The sequence below is a fragment of the Salmo trutta genome, chromosome 31 (genome assembly GCF_901001165.1).
Source record: "Salmo trutta chromosome 31, fSalTru1.1, whole genome shotgun sequence".
NCBI lineage: Eukaryota > Metazoa > Chordata > Actinopteri > Salmoniformes > Salmonidae > Salmo > Salmo trutta.
In genome coordinates, this window is record NC_042987.1 from 22,732,220 (window position 1) to 22,750,462 (window position 18,243).

Consider the following 18,243-nt stretch of genomic DNA (forward strand, 5'->3'; position numbering starts at 1 on the left):
TCTTGCTTTCGTGCACATGAAACATTTAGGTAAAGCAGTATCTTGAAGTGTCTTTATTCTAACATAGCAGTAAGCTGTTTGCAGTCCGGAGCCTCCAGCGACGCTCTTCAGTCCGAAGCCTCCAGCGACGCTCTTCAGTCCGGAGCCTCCAGCGACGCTCTTCAGTCCGGAGCCTCCAGCGACGCTCTTCAGTCCAGAGCCTCCAGTGACGCTCCCCAGTCCGGAGCCTCCAGCGACACTCCCCAGTCCAGAGCCTCCAGAGACGCTCCCCAGTCCGGAGCCTCCAGCGACGCTCCCCAGCCCAGAGTCTTCAACGGCGGCCTGCAGCCCAGAGTCTTCAACGGCGGCCTGCAGCCCAGAGTCTTCAACGGCGGCCTGCAGCCCAGAGTCTTCAACGGCGGCCTGCAGCCCAGAGTCTTCAACTGCGGTCTGCAGCCCAGAGTCTTCAACGGCGGCCTGCAGCCCAGAGTCTTCAACGGCGGCCTGCAGCCCAGAGTCTTCAATGGCAGCCTGCAGCCCAGAACCTCCAGTGGCGGCCTGCAGCCCAGAACCTCCAGCGGTGGCCTGCAGCCCATAACCTCCAGCGGTGGCCTGCAGCCCAGAACCTCCAGCAATGATCTACAGTCCGGTTCCTTCAACGATGATCCACGGTCAGGTGGTAATAAAGCAGAGGGATCAGCGGGTGGAGCGGCGTAGAACCGGAGTCGCCTCCTATGCTGGAGGTTAAGGTTATGTGGACTGCATTTGAGCCGCCATAGACTTTTGTCACCCTCCCTACCCTCCCTTTGTGTTTTGTGGTTGTTTTGTTGGGTTTTGATTTGTTGCATTCGGAGTCTGCACCTTTGGGGGGGGGGGGGTACTGTCACATCCTGCCCTAGTAAGATGTAATTTTCTATAGTAGAGTAGGTCAGGGCGTGACAGGGGGTGTTTTGGGTTTTCTATGTTTTCTATTTCTATGTTTAAGTTCTAGTTTTTCTATTTCTATGTTGGGGTTGTTTGGGTTGATCTCCAATTGGAGGCAGCTGATCCTCGTTGCCTCTGATTGGAGATCGTATTTAAGTAGGGGTTTTTCTTCCTGGGTTTTTGTGGGTAGTTGTTTTCTGTTTAGTGTATGTCACCTGACGGAACTGTTATCGGTCGTTTTGTTGTTTTGTTAAAGTGTATTTATTAAAAGTAAATATGAGCACTATACACGCTGCACCTTGGTCCCCTTTATACGACCCGCGTTACAGTGTAGACATTGTTAATGTTGTAAATGACTATTGTAGCTGGAAATGGCAGGTTTTTTATGGAATATCTACATAGGTGTACAGAGGCCCATTACCAGCAATCATCACTCCTGTGTTCCAATGGCACGTTGTGCTAACAAATCCAAGTTGATAATTTAAAAGGCTAATTGATCATTAGAAAATTGCAAAAGTGTTATGTTAGCACAACTGGTAACTGTTGTGCTGATTTAAGAAGCAATAAAACTGGCCATCTTTAGACTTGTTGAGTATCTGGAGCATCAGCATTTGTGGGTTCGATTACAGTCTCAAAATGGCAAGAAACAAAAACCTTTCTTCTGAAACTCGTCAGTCTATTCTTGATCTGAAAAATGAAGGGTATTCCATGCGAGAAATTGCCAAGAAACTGAAGATCTCATACAACGCTGTGTACTACTCCCTTCACAGAACAGCGCAAACTGTCCCTAACCAAAGAGGAGTGGGAGGCCCAGGTGCATAACTGAGCAAGAGGACAAGTACATTAGAGTGTCTAGTTTGAGAAACAGACGCCTCACAAGTCCTCAACTGGCAGCTTCATTAAATATTACCCGTAAAACACCAGTCTCAACGTCAACAGTGAAGAGGCGACTCCGGGATGCTGGCCTTCAAGGCAGGTAGTTTTGCGGGTACTGTAAGGTCTACACCTGTTGTATTCGGCGCATGTGACTAAAACAATTTGATTTGATCATGCTAGCTCTGAGCTATAGACATCTCACTCTAGCATGGGCGCTGCCAGCTTCACCCTCAAGATCATGGGCCGATGATCCTCTGCTGCTTACAAACGTTACATTTGATTAAATGTTCTTAGATTGTGGAAGCCTAGTTGAGTTCCTGCTTCTCTCTTACTGCATTACAATCTGCTATATAACACTGACTGTAGATGCAGGTGGTTGGCAGGGGTCACAGGTAGAATATTGTCATGTACCATCTTGCCTCAGGGAGGGCACTGGGCTGTGTGTCACATGAGAATAAGCCTACTCATAGTTCTGAGAAGCTATCTCAGTGTTGTGATTACGGCACAGTGTAGATGGGTTGATTGTTTTCATTTACCAAGATGGCAGGTTCATCTTGCCTCGGTGAGGACCCCGTGTGGTGAGTATATGAGAAATAAGCCTACTGAGATTTTCTGAGAAGATATCTCAGTAAGGTGTGCCTGCTATACTGTAGCTTACACAGAGTTTCAGAATGCTACACGGTGTCATAGAGATGACATTGCTGAATTACTGTTAAAAGGGAGTAATACATAGTCTGGTGTTAGGGTCTGCTCCTTCGGGGTAGCTCACTGCCAGAGCCTGCATCATGATAAAATAATAATAATTACAGGCAGTGAGCAAGGTACGCTGTACCAATCCCCAAAACTGCAGATCCGCTGACAGACAACAAACTATGTGTATGGCAGTAGCAGGCTATCTTGCTCACTGCCTGTAATTATTACTATTTTATCATGATGCAGCCTCTGGTATTGAGCTACCCCAAAGGAGCAAACCCTAACACCAAGACAACATATTGCATGTATTGTAATCGTTTGTAATAAATGGTTAAACGAATATGTGACGTTTCCTGTCTGAACTTGAGGTTTCACAACTTCCACTGGTTTCTCAGCTGTCGTTGCAATCCACTGCTGAGAAATGATTTGTGTATATCACTCTGTGAATATCTTTTCTTGCATTGCTATTCACACAGATTTAAGCAAGAATGACAAGAAGAAGAGGAAGAGGCCCATCGTAGAATATGGTAGTTAAGCTTTTCAAATGTCTCACGGGAGCCAGTTGATGCAATAGCCCATTTGAGCCACACTGATGTCAAATTTCGGTAAATAAGATTGGTTCCTATAACAGCGCTGCGGGGCAAGTGGCCTATTAGTGCTGAGATGTATATAATAGTGATGGAAAGATAAGGAAATGCCTCACAATTCTCCACACATTTTTATTCAGTTAGACAAATCACATTAATCCGTTCGTAGGAAAATAAATTAAATGCTTAACCCTGAGCATGACTCTTTTAAAGTCTTGTTCCTGCTGCATAGGCCAACTGTAAATGTTTTATGAAGTCTGTACCTGGTTACGTCTATTGTCAATTAACATATAGAAAGTCTAAGCTTATTTTGTCATCCCTATTTAACAGTGTGAAACTGTTGAAGTGTTGAATGCAACCTCTGTCAGCACCAGGAGTCTGTAATTGCCAACTGTGTGGCCCAAGGTATAAATACTTGTCTGTTTCATTCATTCAGGGGACCTCCTTACTATGTGCAGATTAGCGTGCCTTGGGAGGATGGGTGTGGCGACTGTGGCCTAGACCAAAGTGATGACAATGAATTGTGAGCATGTTCATGTCAAGGTTGCCCATAGCCACTGGTACCTGTTCCCCTTCTCCCATTGCACAACTCCCTAGATACAATATGTATTTTCTGTGTTGGCCAGAAACAATAAGAATATTGATTGTAATGTAATACATTCATTGATGTATGAATGCCTGTGTGCTAATGGAACTCTGAGGATGATTTAACCCCGTTGTGCTTGTCAGCAGTGATTGTACAGAGAACTAGGTGCAGAAGATGTCCATGAAAAGATTTCATTGAGTTGCTTGAGTAATTGTGATTGTGAATAAAACTTATATTTCTGGCCTGATCATTCCCATGCTCCACTCCCGGATGTAAAGAACCTGTGTATTTTAAATAAATGCCGAGGACCTCACCTCGAGTACCGTAATTTCCGGACTATTAAGCGCACCTGAATATAAGCCGCACCCACTGAATTTTAAAAAAAGTATTATTTTGAACATAAATAAGCCGCACATGTCTATAAGCCGCAGGTGCCTAACGGTACATTGAAACAAATGAACTTTACACAGGCTTTAACGAAACACGGCTTGTAACAAAAATAAATAGGCTTTAACGAAACACGGCTTGTAAGAAAAATAAATAGGCTTTAACGAAACACGGCTTGTAACAAAAAATAAAAAATGAGCAGTAAGCTTTAGTTGTCTTTTTGCACTGAGTCAATTCCTCACGCTGCTGTTTCCAACGTCTTATCATCGACTCATTAAGACCAAGCTCCCGTGCAGCAGCTCTATTTCCTTTTCCAACAGCCAGATCAATCGCCTTCAACTTGAAAGCTGCATCATATGCATTTCTCCGTGTCTTTGCCATGATGAGGGTGACAAAATGACTACCATAATCAGAATGATGGGAAGTTTGAGAGCGCTCGATTTAATCTAAACAGTAAACAAAAAAGTTGTTTGACCTTAACCCGTTCGACAATTTCATTGGTCTAATGAAATCTTCATGCCGCCAAAAAACTGAGCACGTCACAGAATGTATTTAAAAAAAATAAATAAATGAAAGCGGGAAAAATCCATATATTAGCCGCGTCATTGTTTAAGCCGCGAGGTTCAAAGCTGGGAAAAAAGTTGTGGCTTATAGTCTGGAATTTACGGTATATAAAAGGTGGTGTAGTACAGGTACAGGAAAACAATTTTATGTTAAATCCCACGTTACACGTACATTTTTGTCTATAATTGCAGCAGTGTTTGATTTTAGTATGCGTCTATTTTTGTCTCACTCCCAGGGAACAAGTTTAACATGAGCACAAGTTTGGACTTCAACAGATTCCAAAGCATGTGTCATCTGACGAGGACTTTCAAACAACTGAGTACCCATGAACATAAACTGAATCCCAGTTGAGGCGGCAATGCGTAGGGTTGATGTATTTTTTCCATGCGTGGTAGTGTAATATTCGAACAAGGCTTGTTTGTTCAGAGGTGGAGTAGTTAGTAGGAGGGGTGTGTCATGGCAGACAAGCTGCCATCAGCTCGCAGACGCTTTCCACTGCATGGCTGTTTTTCTGCCTCTGGATGGTTGGGCCTGTCAGCGCTGTAGTACTCAGCTACACAGCATGTGTGACAGAGAGGGGGAAACCCCCACACCATACACTTAACACACCATACACTTAACACACCATTAGCTAGTCACTGCTCCAGAGCCAGACTAGGTATCACTATGTATCACTATGTATCAATTCGAAATAACGAGCTCAAACATCCAGTGTGTGTGGATGCTAATGCTTTGTCGGTTACCAAACATCAGATCAAATTATGATAAAATTGCCCAAACCCCGTAGGGATGAAGTCAACTTGTACAACAAAGATGACAGAAATGACGTACGATGATCTCCAAGTGAAGATGGGTCTGATATGTGAATGGGCATAATCATTGGATTGCAGCGACTAGTTGGTGTCCATAAACTACTTTCGAGGTTAGGACATGATTAATAACAAAATGGAAATAGCTCTAAAGGTAAAGGCCTACACTTTCCGTTATATAATATATCATATTTTGTTAGGGCTCTATTCAATTCGTATCGCAGAAGTTCAGCGTTACAGCGTCATTGAATTTTAAATGCAATTTTCCCGCGTTAGTTGAGATTGTGATACACAATCGGAAATTGCCTTCACATTTATATTGTGCAATCTGTACCGCTTCAGCGATACAGACTGAGTAGAGCCCTAATCTAATCGCACATATTGTGAGCCTGAGCCAAACATTAGCCAATCAACAAAGAATTAACAAAGCATAAAAAATACTTTATTTTTTTGTCCCCCTTTTCTCCATATAGCTGTTATGTAAAATCAAATGACAGGATAAATTATGCATGCGGTATCCACTGTGGCCTGAGCTCATAACTTGAATGATTACCTCAGCTTTTTCTTGTGTAATAACAAACAGCCAGAATATACAGTATGTTCTCATGCATAATTGGGACAGATCACAGCTTCAGTGGTAGAATGTGAAACTATCTTCTATGGTAGATTCACTGTTCAAACAAGCGGCAACCCCCCCATCCTGTGAATTGAAAAGAAAAACTTTGCAAAGGAAAAGTATTTTTCCACCCTCAGACTTTTTACAGATGAATAACTAATGCAGAAGTCTTTAAGCTCAAAATAAGGATCATGAATACATAACAAATAAAACTGGTTTGTCACCGGATTTGTAAATTGGAAATCAATTCAGAGATTCTTGAAAGACGGAACAATCTCTACTTCTGTTTCAAAAATACAAACATTTGTAAAATATAGAAAATGATTCATTTGAAAATCCCCAATAAAAACACAACAATTCTCAGATCTTACAGCACTCTGATGGACTTGACGTCAGACAAGAATCTGACGGAGTTTAATGGAGTTGACAAAAAAAATTCTTGACACTTTATGGTTGTGACCATTGTGATTTCAATATTGTTTGTTTAAATCTATCAAAAGTAGAGAACTTTACAGACCATGAGTGGTCTTGCTACACTACATGTAATGAGGACATGAATAATGGGTCCTTATGGTATAGCTGACCCTGCTCATTCCTGATTCATTTTGGATTTTAAACATCTGACGGAAGTTGACCAAATCTTCGGACACATTTTTTAGGAATCCCAGTTTTGAGTTAGAATAACTATTATTTTAAGTCAGAGGGCTACATTGGTACTGAGGGATGAGGATATAAGAAGGATCCACTCAGCGCCCCATAAATCTGAGAGCCTGGTGTCCATGCATAATGATATTATGAACCAATAGGGACAGTGCAAGACAGTAAACATGAATCTGTGTCATCATTCTGAGCATAAGGCGTAAAACACGGAACTGTTATATTATTTTTTTAATCAACAATACTAGCTACTGTATGTAGGATATTCTACGGGGAAAGAAACATATACATTGAGCAATGTAATTGAAAGATCTCAGTGCTTCACTTGGTTCTATTAAATTCTGCGTTTGTAAATTAACTCATAAATGGAATTAAGATCTCCATTCAGTGGGTATAGCAAGTACAGCAAAATATTTCAAAGTAGTTACACAAATTTCTGTTGTAAGTGCAATAACTGCAAGTGCTTTGAACTTAAAATGGTCTAACCTATTAAAAATAGTCTTCTAACTGAATCACAATACTAGATTGCTGGCCTCCAGCATTGGAAATATAAATAGTCCTCAAACTTCTGGTCTCCTAAATGTGAAGACAGTGAATTTCACACGGAAGTGCACACTAACACATACGCCATGTGTCATCTATCACTCTCCCATGCACATACACACATTTGCTCATGCACTCACACACACCCACGTATGCAAGCACACACGCACACACACACGTTTTGTTCTTCTATCCTTGTGGGGACCTAAAATTTGATTTCCATTCAAAATCCTATTTTCCCTAACCTTAACCTGTAACCCTAACCCAAACCCTAAACCTTACCGCTAAACCTAATCCCTTAACCTAACCCTAATTCTAACCCTAAACCTAACCCAATAGTCTTTGTCCTCATGAGGACATGGGAATTTGACTTGTTTTACTATCCTTGTGGGGACTTTTGGGGATTTTAGGTCCCGACATGGATAGAAGAACCAACACACACACACACACACACACACACACACACACACACACACACACACACACACACACACACACACACACACACACACACACACACACACACACACACACACACACACACACACACACACACACACACACACACACACAGACAATCAATAACGTATCATTGGCTCTTTTACTGTCTTTCAACCGTTTCTGTCGAGCATATTGAACACCAGTGCTCGGCATCATGTACCTTGCAGTAAAAAAGAGCTTAATATGAATACAAAAGGATTAAACCTTATCTGAACCTTACACCATCGTCAGGGCAACCCTGTCTGGTGTCATAGGTCCTGTTTTGACCGAGATCCACAAGTCCTCATCTTTCGGACTCGTCTTCTTTTTGTCTGATTTTGCTGTGGCTGAGCTGGGGCTGTCTGCACAGCAACCAACGCAGTTGGCCCGGCGACAGCAGCAGCAGTGGCAGCACACCACCAGAGAAGTGAAGAGCACCACCATAGGCAGGGCTAGCAGCACCACCAGGCAGACTGTGTTATAGATCCCCTGGTCATGCTTAGTGGTGGCCACCTTCCACAAGTCACTGAAAAAATCCAAGATGTCTTCCTTCATGGTTTACTGACAGTGTCTTAACAACTCCTCTTGAGGGTCATCTATTGAAGAAGAAACCAATTACAATAGTGAACACGTTCTGATTGAGGTAGTCAGCAAGGGTGTTGCTGTTATCAGGGGATTGTTCTTGTGGTGATTTGACCCTGATCTAGCGCTGGTTTCAGTTTCCTGGTGAACTCATGACATTGAAGATTTCGCTGATATAGTAGGACATCCCAGTCACAATGAATATCTGATGGAAGAAAGGGAGGATGGGACAGACTAGAAAAATCCTTGATGCAGGGAGAATCTCTATATCCTCCCCTCCTTCCTTAACCGCCTTGTCTGGGGGTTTGAAGACCAACACATTTTTTATGAAAGTCCAAAGATCAATTGTTTATGAGAGGGGGGGGGGTTCCTTTGTAAATCCTTCAGTTGCTGTAATGATTCCGATCTCCCCTTTCCTTGATGGGAAGGTCTATGAAGTCTGCCTGTTTGTGTAGTTTGTTTGTTTCCTCTTTTGGGATTTGGGATCCCACCTCACGTCCTCTGGAGTCTCCTCTCTATTTTAATCCATTCTCCTCTGGGAGAAGTGATGGAATGAGGACATTTTCTGTGGAGAGAATTAGAGAGAAGGTGAGCAGAGTGAACCTGCCTTTTTGCTCTCTTCCCTCCCCTGCTCAAGTATCTTATTCAACTTTACTCTCATTAAAGTTGGAGGAAAATGTCATGGCTCTGGCTGCCTGAATGCACCATGGAGGGAAATACATTTAAATATGCCGGCTAATGGCGGCCTAGCTTTGATGGTTTTGACTTTAACATTGACTGAGTGTAGCACTCCACTGTAACTTGGATCAATGGTAACCGTTATGGGTATCCAGGAGGTCAAAGGGTAGTTTACAGGTTTATGTTGACTAGGATTACGGCCCTGTGAGGAAAGAAAAAAATAATAATTATATTGCCTGCTCCACTTTCTAAGCCAAATGTATCTGACTACAAGTGAACAGAAAAAAGGTTCTGTTTGTCTCACAGCCCATGTGTGAAATTGGCTTACCCATAGTCAGCTTCGCTTCCTTCCTATCATAACAAAACAGGAAACTGCGCGCTGCTGCTACTTTGTTGCATTGAGTTAAGAAGGCTGCACCTACTTGCAGTTTGTCAACAATGGAATCTCAATGCATTAAAAAATATATCAAGATCTTATTCTCTATCACAACATCCCCATTCCATAGAGTGTCATGCTATCAGACGGTCTTTGCACTCTGGTCAGGCTGTGGAAGGAATGTAAAATAACAACAATGTAACAAAATTACATAGCATTGTCTTGGCCTATGATCAGCTGTAAACAGGAAGATACTTTCAGTGGATCACAAAGCCAGGATGGGGAAAAACTCTTATGACTGCATCAGTAAGCTACAGCTATTTATGGAACTTGGAACTCTGTTCTGCCCAACTAAAAGCCTGAATGACAGCAGGCAACACAAGGCAAAACAGGAATATTGAATGAATGGCCCACGGTAACCATTTGTTGAAAACCCTTATGAAGAAGAAATAGCGAATGTTCAATTCTAATTATCTTAATAATAAGAGTCAGTCAACAGTCTTTTGCAGGAATAGTCAAAAGTTTACAGACAGCAAAAGTCATGCATTAGTGTACCAAATTCATATCTTTACTCAAAATTGCATATTTTTGATGGGAACAGTTGGGAACATGATCATATCTCCACACAGTATAAGAGAGGACATTGTCTCAATGCATTACAGTTCGAGCTGAAAGGTAACCTTTGAGTCAGGGAGAGTGAAATAGCATAAGTAGAGGAGAGAGCATAACGAGGCAACGTTTCAAATCAAATTATACAAATCTCAAACATTTAAGATCTTAGGTGAACCTTAGGTTTCAACCATCGAAACCATAATGTCACTAGTCATAGACAATGTGTAAAGCATTGTGCAAAGGCCCAATGCTATAATTAAGATTTACATTTCCTGAAAGAGATATGCTATAGAATGGCACTGAGTAGTGACTGAACAGCAACATATCATCTGGTACATCACAATACCTGTTTAACCGATGGAGGGGACTTTCCAAAACAACAGACTTCCAGTTCACGCATAGTATTATATGTATATACATTGACTCCTTAGCCACAGATACACAACCAAATAAGATCAACAGCATTCAAGATCATCAGCTCATCATTCATCATTTCTCAACAGACTTTTGAAGTGTACACCTTACCGGCAAAAGGTTTTAGAAGTCCGGGCCAGTAAAGCTGTTTTTTCCCTCTCCTCTTCCTTGTAAATCCTCTTTAATATCGGCTGCTGCTTTTTGTTGATATTCTCTAAGCTCTCAATGTTGCCCCCTACCTGGTATGTATTGAATTATGCTCTTTGTGCCTGTATCTCTTTACATCTCTCTGCCCGTGTGTGTCACTCTCTCAGTGCAGCTTCCCTTCTCCCTGCCCTGCACACCCTGTGTAAGAAAGGGCCCTCTGTCTGTACTCGCGTTCCCTTGCCTGACACGCTGCATTCTTGTGGTTACTTTATACACACAAGTTCCCAGTGATGTCAGAGAGAGAGCGAGAGAGAAAAAAGGAGAGAGGACAGAGAGCTCCCCTGAGAATCCCACTGCTCATAATTAATTGGATTTGTCTGCAGTTTGTAACTTGATGTCATCAAATTCATATTCTAAAGAGCTGCTGACTTTAGAGTTTGAACGCTTTACCACAACATTAATGCGCATAATTATAAGTGTTATAAACCTAAAATTAACCAAAACACCTCACCCATTTCAGCGCTACCTCACTAACTCTAATTGGAAAGAGGAAATGAAAGTGTGTGTGCATGCGTGGGTGTGTGTGGGCGTGGGCATGTGTGTGCGTGCGTGTGTGTGTCCTGTATGCTCAGGGTGTGGACAGAGCAGAGAAACAGGTGAAGCAGCGAGAGATGCACTGATGTGTGACTGCTCTGTAGAAATCTGTGAGAGATCATGTGACCCTGTTCGTGAGGAGAATGGACCTCATCCATGCCTGTGGCAAACAGCATGCACTCACTGGTAAGAGACTGTCACATCCCACAACATACACACTTTGACCCCTGTACTGTAATTCACAGAGAGAGATGAGTACAGAAAGAGGGAAAATACCCACTGAAATATGTTCTTTTAAACCAAATAGGTGTTTTGAACTGCCTGACTGACACCAAAAAGGGTCCCCTATTGGAAACATGTATTATTTTGTTAACCTCCTACTGAATCATGAATATGCTGGCAGTGGCCATGTGAGTATATGTGTTTCATGATCACAGTAATCCTCATTTTGCAATAAGAATGTGAGATTTATTCTGTTTGCTCCAGGCTTTGTTTTAACGTGGAGTTTATTGGAATAAGCTACACCCAGTTACCTGTCTGTAGGCTATATACTGTCATACTTCACATTGAGGGGTGAGGACTGAATCCTACACTCTTAGAAAAAAGGTGCTACCTAGAACCTAAAAGGGTTCTTTGTCTGTCCCCATAGGAGAACCCTTTGAATAACCTTTTTTTGGTTCCAGGTATAACCTTTTTGGGTTCCATGTAGAACACTTTCCACAGAGGATTCTACAAGGAACCCGAAAAGGGTTATTTCTACTTGGATCCAAAAAGGGTGCTCCTATGGGGACAGCCAAAGAGCCCTTTTGGAACCCTTTTTTTAAAGAGTGTAAAGAGGTAAAGGAACTGTAATCGGGATGTAAAGACTAGCACTACCACAGTCATTGCTCAAGGCTAGGATTCCCCTATTTGTGCTGCTAAATCAACCCAGTATCTCTCCTAATTTCCTGTTTGGAAACTCTATTCTCAATTTTCATAATCTGTGGCAGAAACCAAGAACACTGCTCAGCAGAAAACATTCTCATAAAATATGTGGCTCTTCTTGGGGATCTTTGGGGATAGGCTAAATATTGCCCTGCACAGCGGCATTAGGGGGCCTTTGAAACGTTAGTCTGCACATTTTATGAGCTCGTGTGCTAATGAAAAGTAAATCAGAAGGATGCGGAGGCCAAAAATAGGCTAGGCCATTCCGTTGCTAACCAGTCCCAAAAGCAAAGCAGGCCATGAGTCACTCCTGTAAAATGTTTTGGCCCAGTTCAATGAAAACAGGAGGAGGGATCTGAAGAACACACAAAGTTGATTTGATGGAGATTATTCTATATATGGAAGTACCTCTCCTGTATTTTCAGTGATGGCATTGTAAAAAAAAGTAGTTATTAGCTCTGATGTAAACACAGGCCTGTTTAGGAACTTTCCAATCCACTTTCTGACTGACTGGTCCAACATACAGCTTGTGTAAATGTGACTGGATGAAAGTAATTTAACTGTGTCTATGATATCAGATTGATGTTAGACTGTTGATTTCGAAAGCACATCAATAAGTAGCCAATCAATTCCAGGCTAAAGGTTGAGAACTTGAGGCAGGGACGTCAATTGGCTATGGCAGAGTATGGCAGACACCATACCCTAGCTCAACACCAACAATTTAAAATAGGCTACAAAAATCATTCTAATCCTGATTAAAAGGAAATTAGGTTTGCAAGAAAGGCATTTCACTGTACTTTTGCATGCAACATTAAAACTTAAAACTTAGTGGGCTGGTTTTAAGACCATACGGGCAGCTCAGAGTGGACGGGGAGGCTGTTTGCCTCGCTGCAGTGAACAGCTCTAAAGAATGCAGAGGTGGAAGATGGCTGTAGATGACTACGTAACTCCTGTTTGACTTGATATGAAACTAAACTACACATTTAATCCCAGTGCATAGAAACGAATTGCTGTATGAATTGTTGTCGTCAAAATGTATGTCCCTTAGAGAGATCCCTTGTCAGCTGAGGTGAAGCTACAGCAGCCAATGTGTTCTCTGAATGGTTTTAAATTGTGTAGAAATGCAGTAAATAAGATTCAACTTTATAAAAATGACGTGGATTAGCTGACATTACACCACTGACTCAATGTACATTTGACCACATGATATACTGGACGCACTGTTTAAACCGGCTGGTTATTCCCAAATGACTCATCTCTTCCTTCCCGTTATTCAAGTATTTTAAAAGGCTGAATAAAGAAGGCACCTTGTCAACCTCTCTGAACATGGATTAAGAGACCCTACCAATGCTTGGATTTGTTATTCTCAGTAGTTGACTACTAGGGTATACTGTCTGGTACATACAATCCAGTAAGTCAGACAACATCTATAGTATAAATAGAAGCGTCTGATTTTCAGGAGGAAATCAGCAAGATGGAGACATGAACTTGTGTGGTCTGGCAACTTACTTTCTGTTTCTCTGTCTGTATTGTTCTGTTGCATTTCTCAGTAAATTACCCAGTATCATCATGTGGTATGTACACAGAAAGGAAGAAATTCCACAGAAATTCCTAAAGAAGTGCATATTTTGGGGGGGGAGTAACTTTACCCACTTGGCACAGACATCATTTCAACGTCTAGTTTTGAATGACATTTGGTTGAGTTTTAAAAAAAGTATATATATATATATTTTTAGCTTTATTTAACTAGGCAAGTCAGTGTAGAACAAATAGTTATTTACAATGACGGCCTAGGAACAGTGGGTTAACTGCCTTGTTCAGGGGCAGAACGACATATTTTTACCTTGTCAGCTAGGGGATTCGATCTAGCAACCTTTCGGTTACTGCCCAACGCTATCAACTAATGTGAATTCAACGTGAAATCAACCAAAAAATTCACTATGTTATTGGTTTTAGGATAAAAGTTGGGTGAAAAATTGACTAAATTCCCTTCCGTTGATTACTTTTTGCAAATTCAATCCGTTTTCCATGTTGATTCAATGTCATCACATTTATTTATTTTTGTTGAAATTATGTGGAAACAACAACATAACAGCCTAGTGGGTTGTTATGTTATTGTATTCGCAATAACCTGCAAGTTCAAACAAGAACAAAAATATAAACGCAACATGCAACAATTGTAAAGATTTTCCTGAATTACAGTTAATATAAGGAAATCAGTCAATTTAAATAAATGTATTAGGCCCTAATCTATGGATTTCACATGACTGGGAATACAGATATGCATCTTTTAGTCACAGATACCTTCAAAAAAAGTTGCGGTGTGGATCAGAAAACCAGTCAGTATCAATTGTGACCACCATTTGCATGCTCAATGAGTATGCAGGCCATGGAAACACTGGGACATTTTCAGCTTCCAGGAATTGTGTATAGAGTCTTGGGATATGGGGTTGTGCATTATCATACTGAAACATGTCAATGTAAATAGTCCGGGAGGCCATTTATATGGCCAGCAGTCTTATGGCTTGGGGGTAGAAGCTGTTAGGAAGCCTTTTGGTCCTAGACTTGGCGCTCCGGTACCGAGTCTTTGACAACTTTTTGGGCCTTCTTCTGACACAGGTCCTGGCTGGCAGGAAGCTTCGCCCCAGTGATGTACTGGACCGTACGCACTACTCTCTGTACCGTCTTACGGTCAGATGCCGAGCAGTTGCCATACCAGAAAGTGATGCAACCAGTAAGGATGCTCTCGATGGTGCAGCTGTAGAACTTTTTGAGGATCTGGGGACCCATGACAAATCTTTTTCAGTCTCCTGAGGGGGAAAAAGTGTTGACGTGCCCTCTTCACAACTGTCTTGGTGTGTTTGGACCATGATAGTTCGTTGGTGATGTGGACACCAAGGAACTTGAAACTCTTGACCCACTCCACTACAGCCCCGTTGATGTTAATGGTGGCCTGTCAGCCCGCCTTTTCCTGTAGTCCACGGTCAGCTCCTTTGTCTTGCTCACATTGAGGGAGAGGTTTGACCTCCTCCCTATAGGCTGCCTCATTGTTGTAGGTGATCAGTCCTACCACTGTTGTGTCGTCAGCAAACTTAATGATGGTGTTTAAGTCATGTTTGGCCACGCAGTCGTGGGTGAGAAGGGAGTACAGGAGGGGACAAAGCACACACCACTGAGGGGCCCCAGTGTTGAGGATCAGAGTGGAAGATGTGTTGTTGCCTACCCTTACCACCTGGGTGCGGCCCATTAGGAAGTCCATGATCCAGTTGCAGAGGGAGGTGTTTAGTCCCAGGGTCCTTAGCTTAGTGATGAACATAGGTGTTCCTTTTGTCCATGTGGGAAAGGGCAGTTTGGAGTGCGATTGAGATTACGTCGTCTGTGGATCTATTGGGGCGGTATGCAAGTGGGTCTAGGGTTTCCGGGATGATGGTGTTGATGTGAGCCATGACCAGCCTTTCAAAGCATTTCATGGCTACAGACGTGAGTGCTATGGGTCAGTAGTCATTTAAGCAGGTTACCTTGGTGTTCTTGGGCACAGGGACTATGGTGGTCTGCTTGATGTTGGTATTACAGACTCGGTCAGGCACAGGTTGAAAATGTCAGTGAAGACACTTGCCAGTTGGTCAGCGCATGCTCGGAGTACACGTCCTGGTAATCCATCTGGCCCTGTGGCCTTGTGAATGTTGACCTGTTTAAAGGTCTTACTCATATCGGCTACGGAGAGCGTTATCACACGTTCGTCCGGAACAGCTGATGCTCTCATGCATGCTTCAGTGTTGCTTGCCTCTTTGTAGTCTGTAACAGTTTGCAAGACCTGCCACATCCGATGAGCGTCGGAGCCAGTGTTGTACGATTGATGGTTCGTCGGAGTGCATAGCGGGATTTGTTATAAGTGTCCGGGTTAGAGTCCCGCTCCTTGAAAGCGTCAGGTCTATTCAGACCCTTTACTCAGTACTTTATTGAAGCACCTTTGGCAGTGATTACAGCCTCGAGTCTTCTTGGGTATGACGCTACAAGCTTGGCACACCTTTATTTGGGGAGTTTCTCCCATTGTTCTCTGCAGATCCTCTCAAGCTCTGTCAGGTTCCATGGGTTGCATAGCTGCACAGCTATTTTCAGGTCTCTCCAGAGATGTTCGATCGGGTTCAAATCCGGTCTCTGGCTGGGCCACTCAAGGACATTCAGAGACTTGCCCCGAAGCCACTCCTGCATTGTCTTGGCTGTGTGATTAGGGTCATTGTCCTGTTGGAAGGTGAACATTTGCCGCAGTCTTAGGTCCTGAGCGCTCTGGAGAAAGTTTTAATAAACCTTTTAAGGATCTCTCTACTTTGCTCCATTAATCTTTTTCTCAATCCTGACTAGTCTCCCAGTCTCTGCCGCTGAAAAACATCCCCACAGCATGATGCTGCCACCATCATGTTTCACCGTAAGGATTTTTATTTATCCTTTATTTAACTAGGTAAGTCATTAAAGAACAAATTCTTATTTACAATGACGGCTTACCCTGGCGACACTGGGCCAATTGTGTACCACCCTATGGGACTCCCAATCATGGCCAGATGTGATTGAGCCTGGATTTGAACCAGGGACTGTAGTGATGCCCCTTGCACTGAGATGCAGTGCCTTAGACCACTGCGATACTCGGGAGACCTGGGATGGTGTCAGCTTTCCTCCAGGTGTGACGCTTGGCATTCAGGCCAACGAGTTCAATCTTGGTTTCATCAGAACAGAGAATCTTGTTTATCATGGTCTGAGAGTCTTTAGGTGCCTTTTGGCAAACTCCAAGTGGGCTGTCATGTGCCTTTTACTGAGGAGTGGCTCCCGTCTGGCCACTCTACCATGAAGGCCTGATTGGTGGAGTGCTACAGAGATGGTTGTCCTTCTGGAAGGTTCTCCCATCTCCACAGAGGAACTCTAGAACTCTGTCAGAGTGACCATCTGGTTCGTGGTCACCTCCCTGACTGTCAGGTTGTGCGCTACTGGTATAGAAGTCAGGTGCAGGAGAGCAGAGAGTTATGATCAGGCACACACTTTATTTGGCAGAAGCAACAACAGATGGACGCAACTGCGTCATAAAAACTTCCAGCCAATGGCAAAAGTGAAAAGCACGACAACAGTCACAAAGATGCAAATGTTTAAAAATTAAACATACTTCGGGTTAAACACGGTACCTGGGGAAAAACCAGCCTGGCGCGTCACACAAAACACGTAACAAAACAATTCCACACAAAGACCTGGGGGGAACAGAGGGAATATATATGTAGTGAGATTAGGGAATGTAAACCAGGTGTTCGGGGAAACAAGACAAAACACATGGAACAATGAAAAGTGGAGCGGCGATGGCTAGAAGACCGGTGACGTCGACTGCCGAACACCGCCCGACCAAGGAGAGGAGCCGACTTCGGCGTAAGTCGTGACACTGATGAAGGACCTTCTCCCCTGATTGCTCAGTTTGGCCATGTGGCCAGCTCTAGGAAGAGTCTTGGTGGTTACAAACTTCTTCCATTTAAGAATGATGGAGGCCACTGTGTTCTAGGGGATCTTCAATGCTGCAGACATTGTTTTGTACCCTTCGCCAGATCTCTGCCTCGACACAATCCTGTCTCTGAGCTCTACGGACAATTCCTTCAACCTCATGGCTTGATTTTTGCTCTGGCATGCACTGTCGACTGTGGGACCTAATATAGACAGGTGTGTGCCTTTCCAAATCATGTTCAATCAATTGAATTTACCACAGGTGGACTCCAATCAAGAAACATCTCAAGGATGATTAATGGAAACAGGAGGCACCTCAGCTAAATTTCAAGTTTCATATCAAAGGGTCTGAATATTTATGTAAATAAGGTATTTCTGTTTCAGTTTTTTAAAATAAATTAGCAAACATTTCTAAAAACCTGTTTTTGCTTTGTCATTATGGGGTATTGTGTGTAGATTGCTGAGGATTTAAAAAACATGTACTCCATTTTAGAATAACTTTGTAACGTAACAAAATGTAGAAAAAGTCAAGGGGTCTGAATACTTTCCAAAGGCACTGTATATATTTTATACAGTCTTTTTTTATTATCTTCATCAAGGGTGCCAATAATTCTGGAGATACTTTTTCATTTGAAAAGCTTGGTTAATCTCGCATAAGTTTTTTTATTATGTGTAACGCCCTGGCCATAGAGAGGGGTTTTTGTTCTTTATTTTGGTTAGGCCAGGGTGTTACATTGGGT

At 42.7% G+C, this 18,243-nt stretch overlaps 1 protein-coding gene across 1 annotated transcript; it reads right to left on the minus strand.

Moving 5' to 3' along the window:
• Window positions 1-5,825: 5,825 nt before the first annotated feature.
• kiaa0040 (KIAA0040 ortholog) lies at window positions 5,826-11,033 on the minus strand. The gene is made up of 2 exons (XM_029725703.1): window positions 10,475-11,033; window positions 5,826-8,848 (listed from the first exon to the last, which is right to left on the minus strand). The coding sequence occupies exon 2, from the start codon at window positions 8,254-8,256 to the stop codon at window positions 7,939-7,941; it is 318 nt and encodes a 105-aa protein (XP_029581563.1). The 5' UTR covers window positions 8,257-8,848; window positions 10,475-11,033; the 3' UTR covers window positions 5,826-7,938.
• Between the last annotated feature and the right edge of the window lie 7,210 nt (window positions 11,034-18,243).

Bases quoted from the DNA above. Each gene is read 5' to 3' on its own strand.
- kiaa0040 (XM_029725703.1), bottom strand. From the start codon at position 8,256: ATGAAGGAAGACATCTTGGATTTTTTCAGTGACTTGTGGAAGGTGGCC.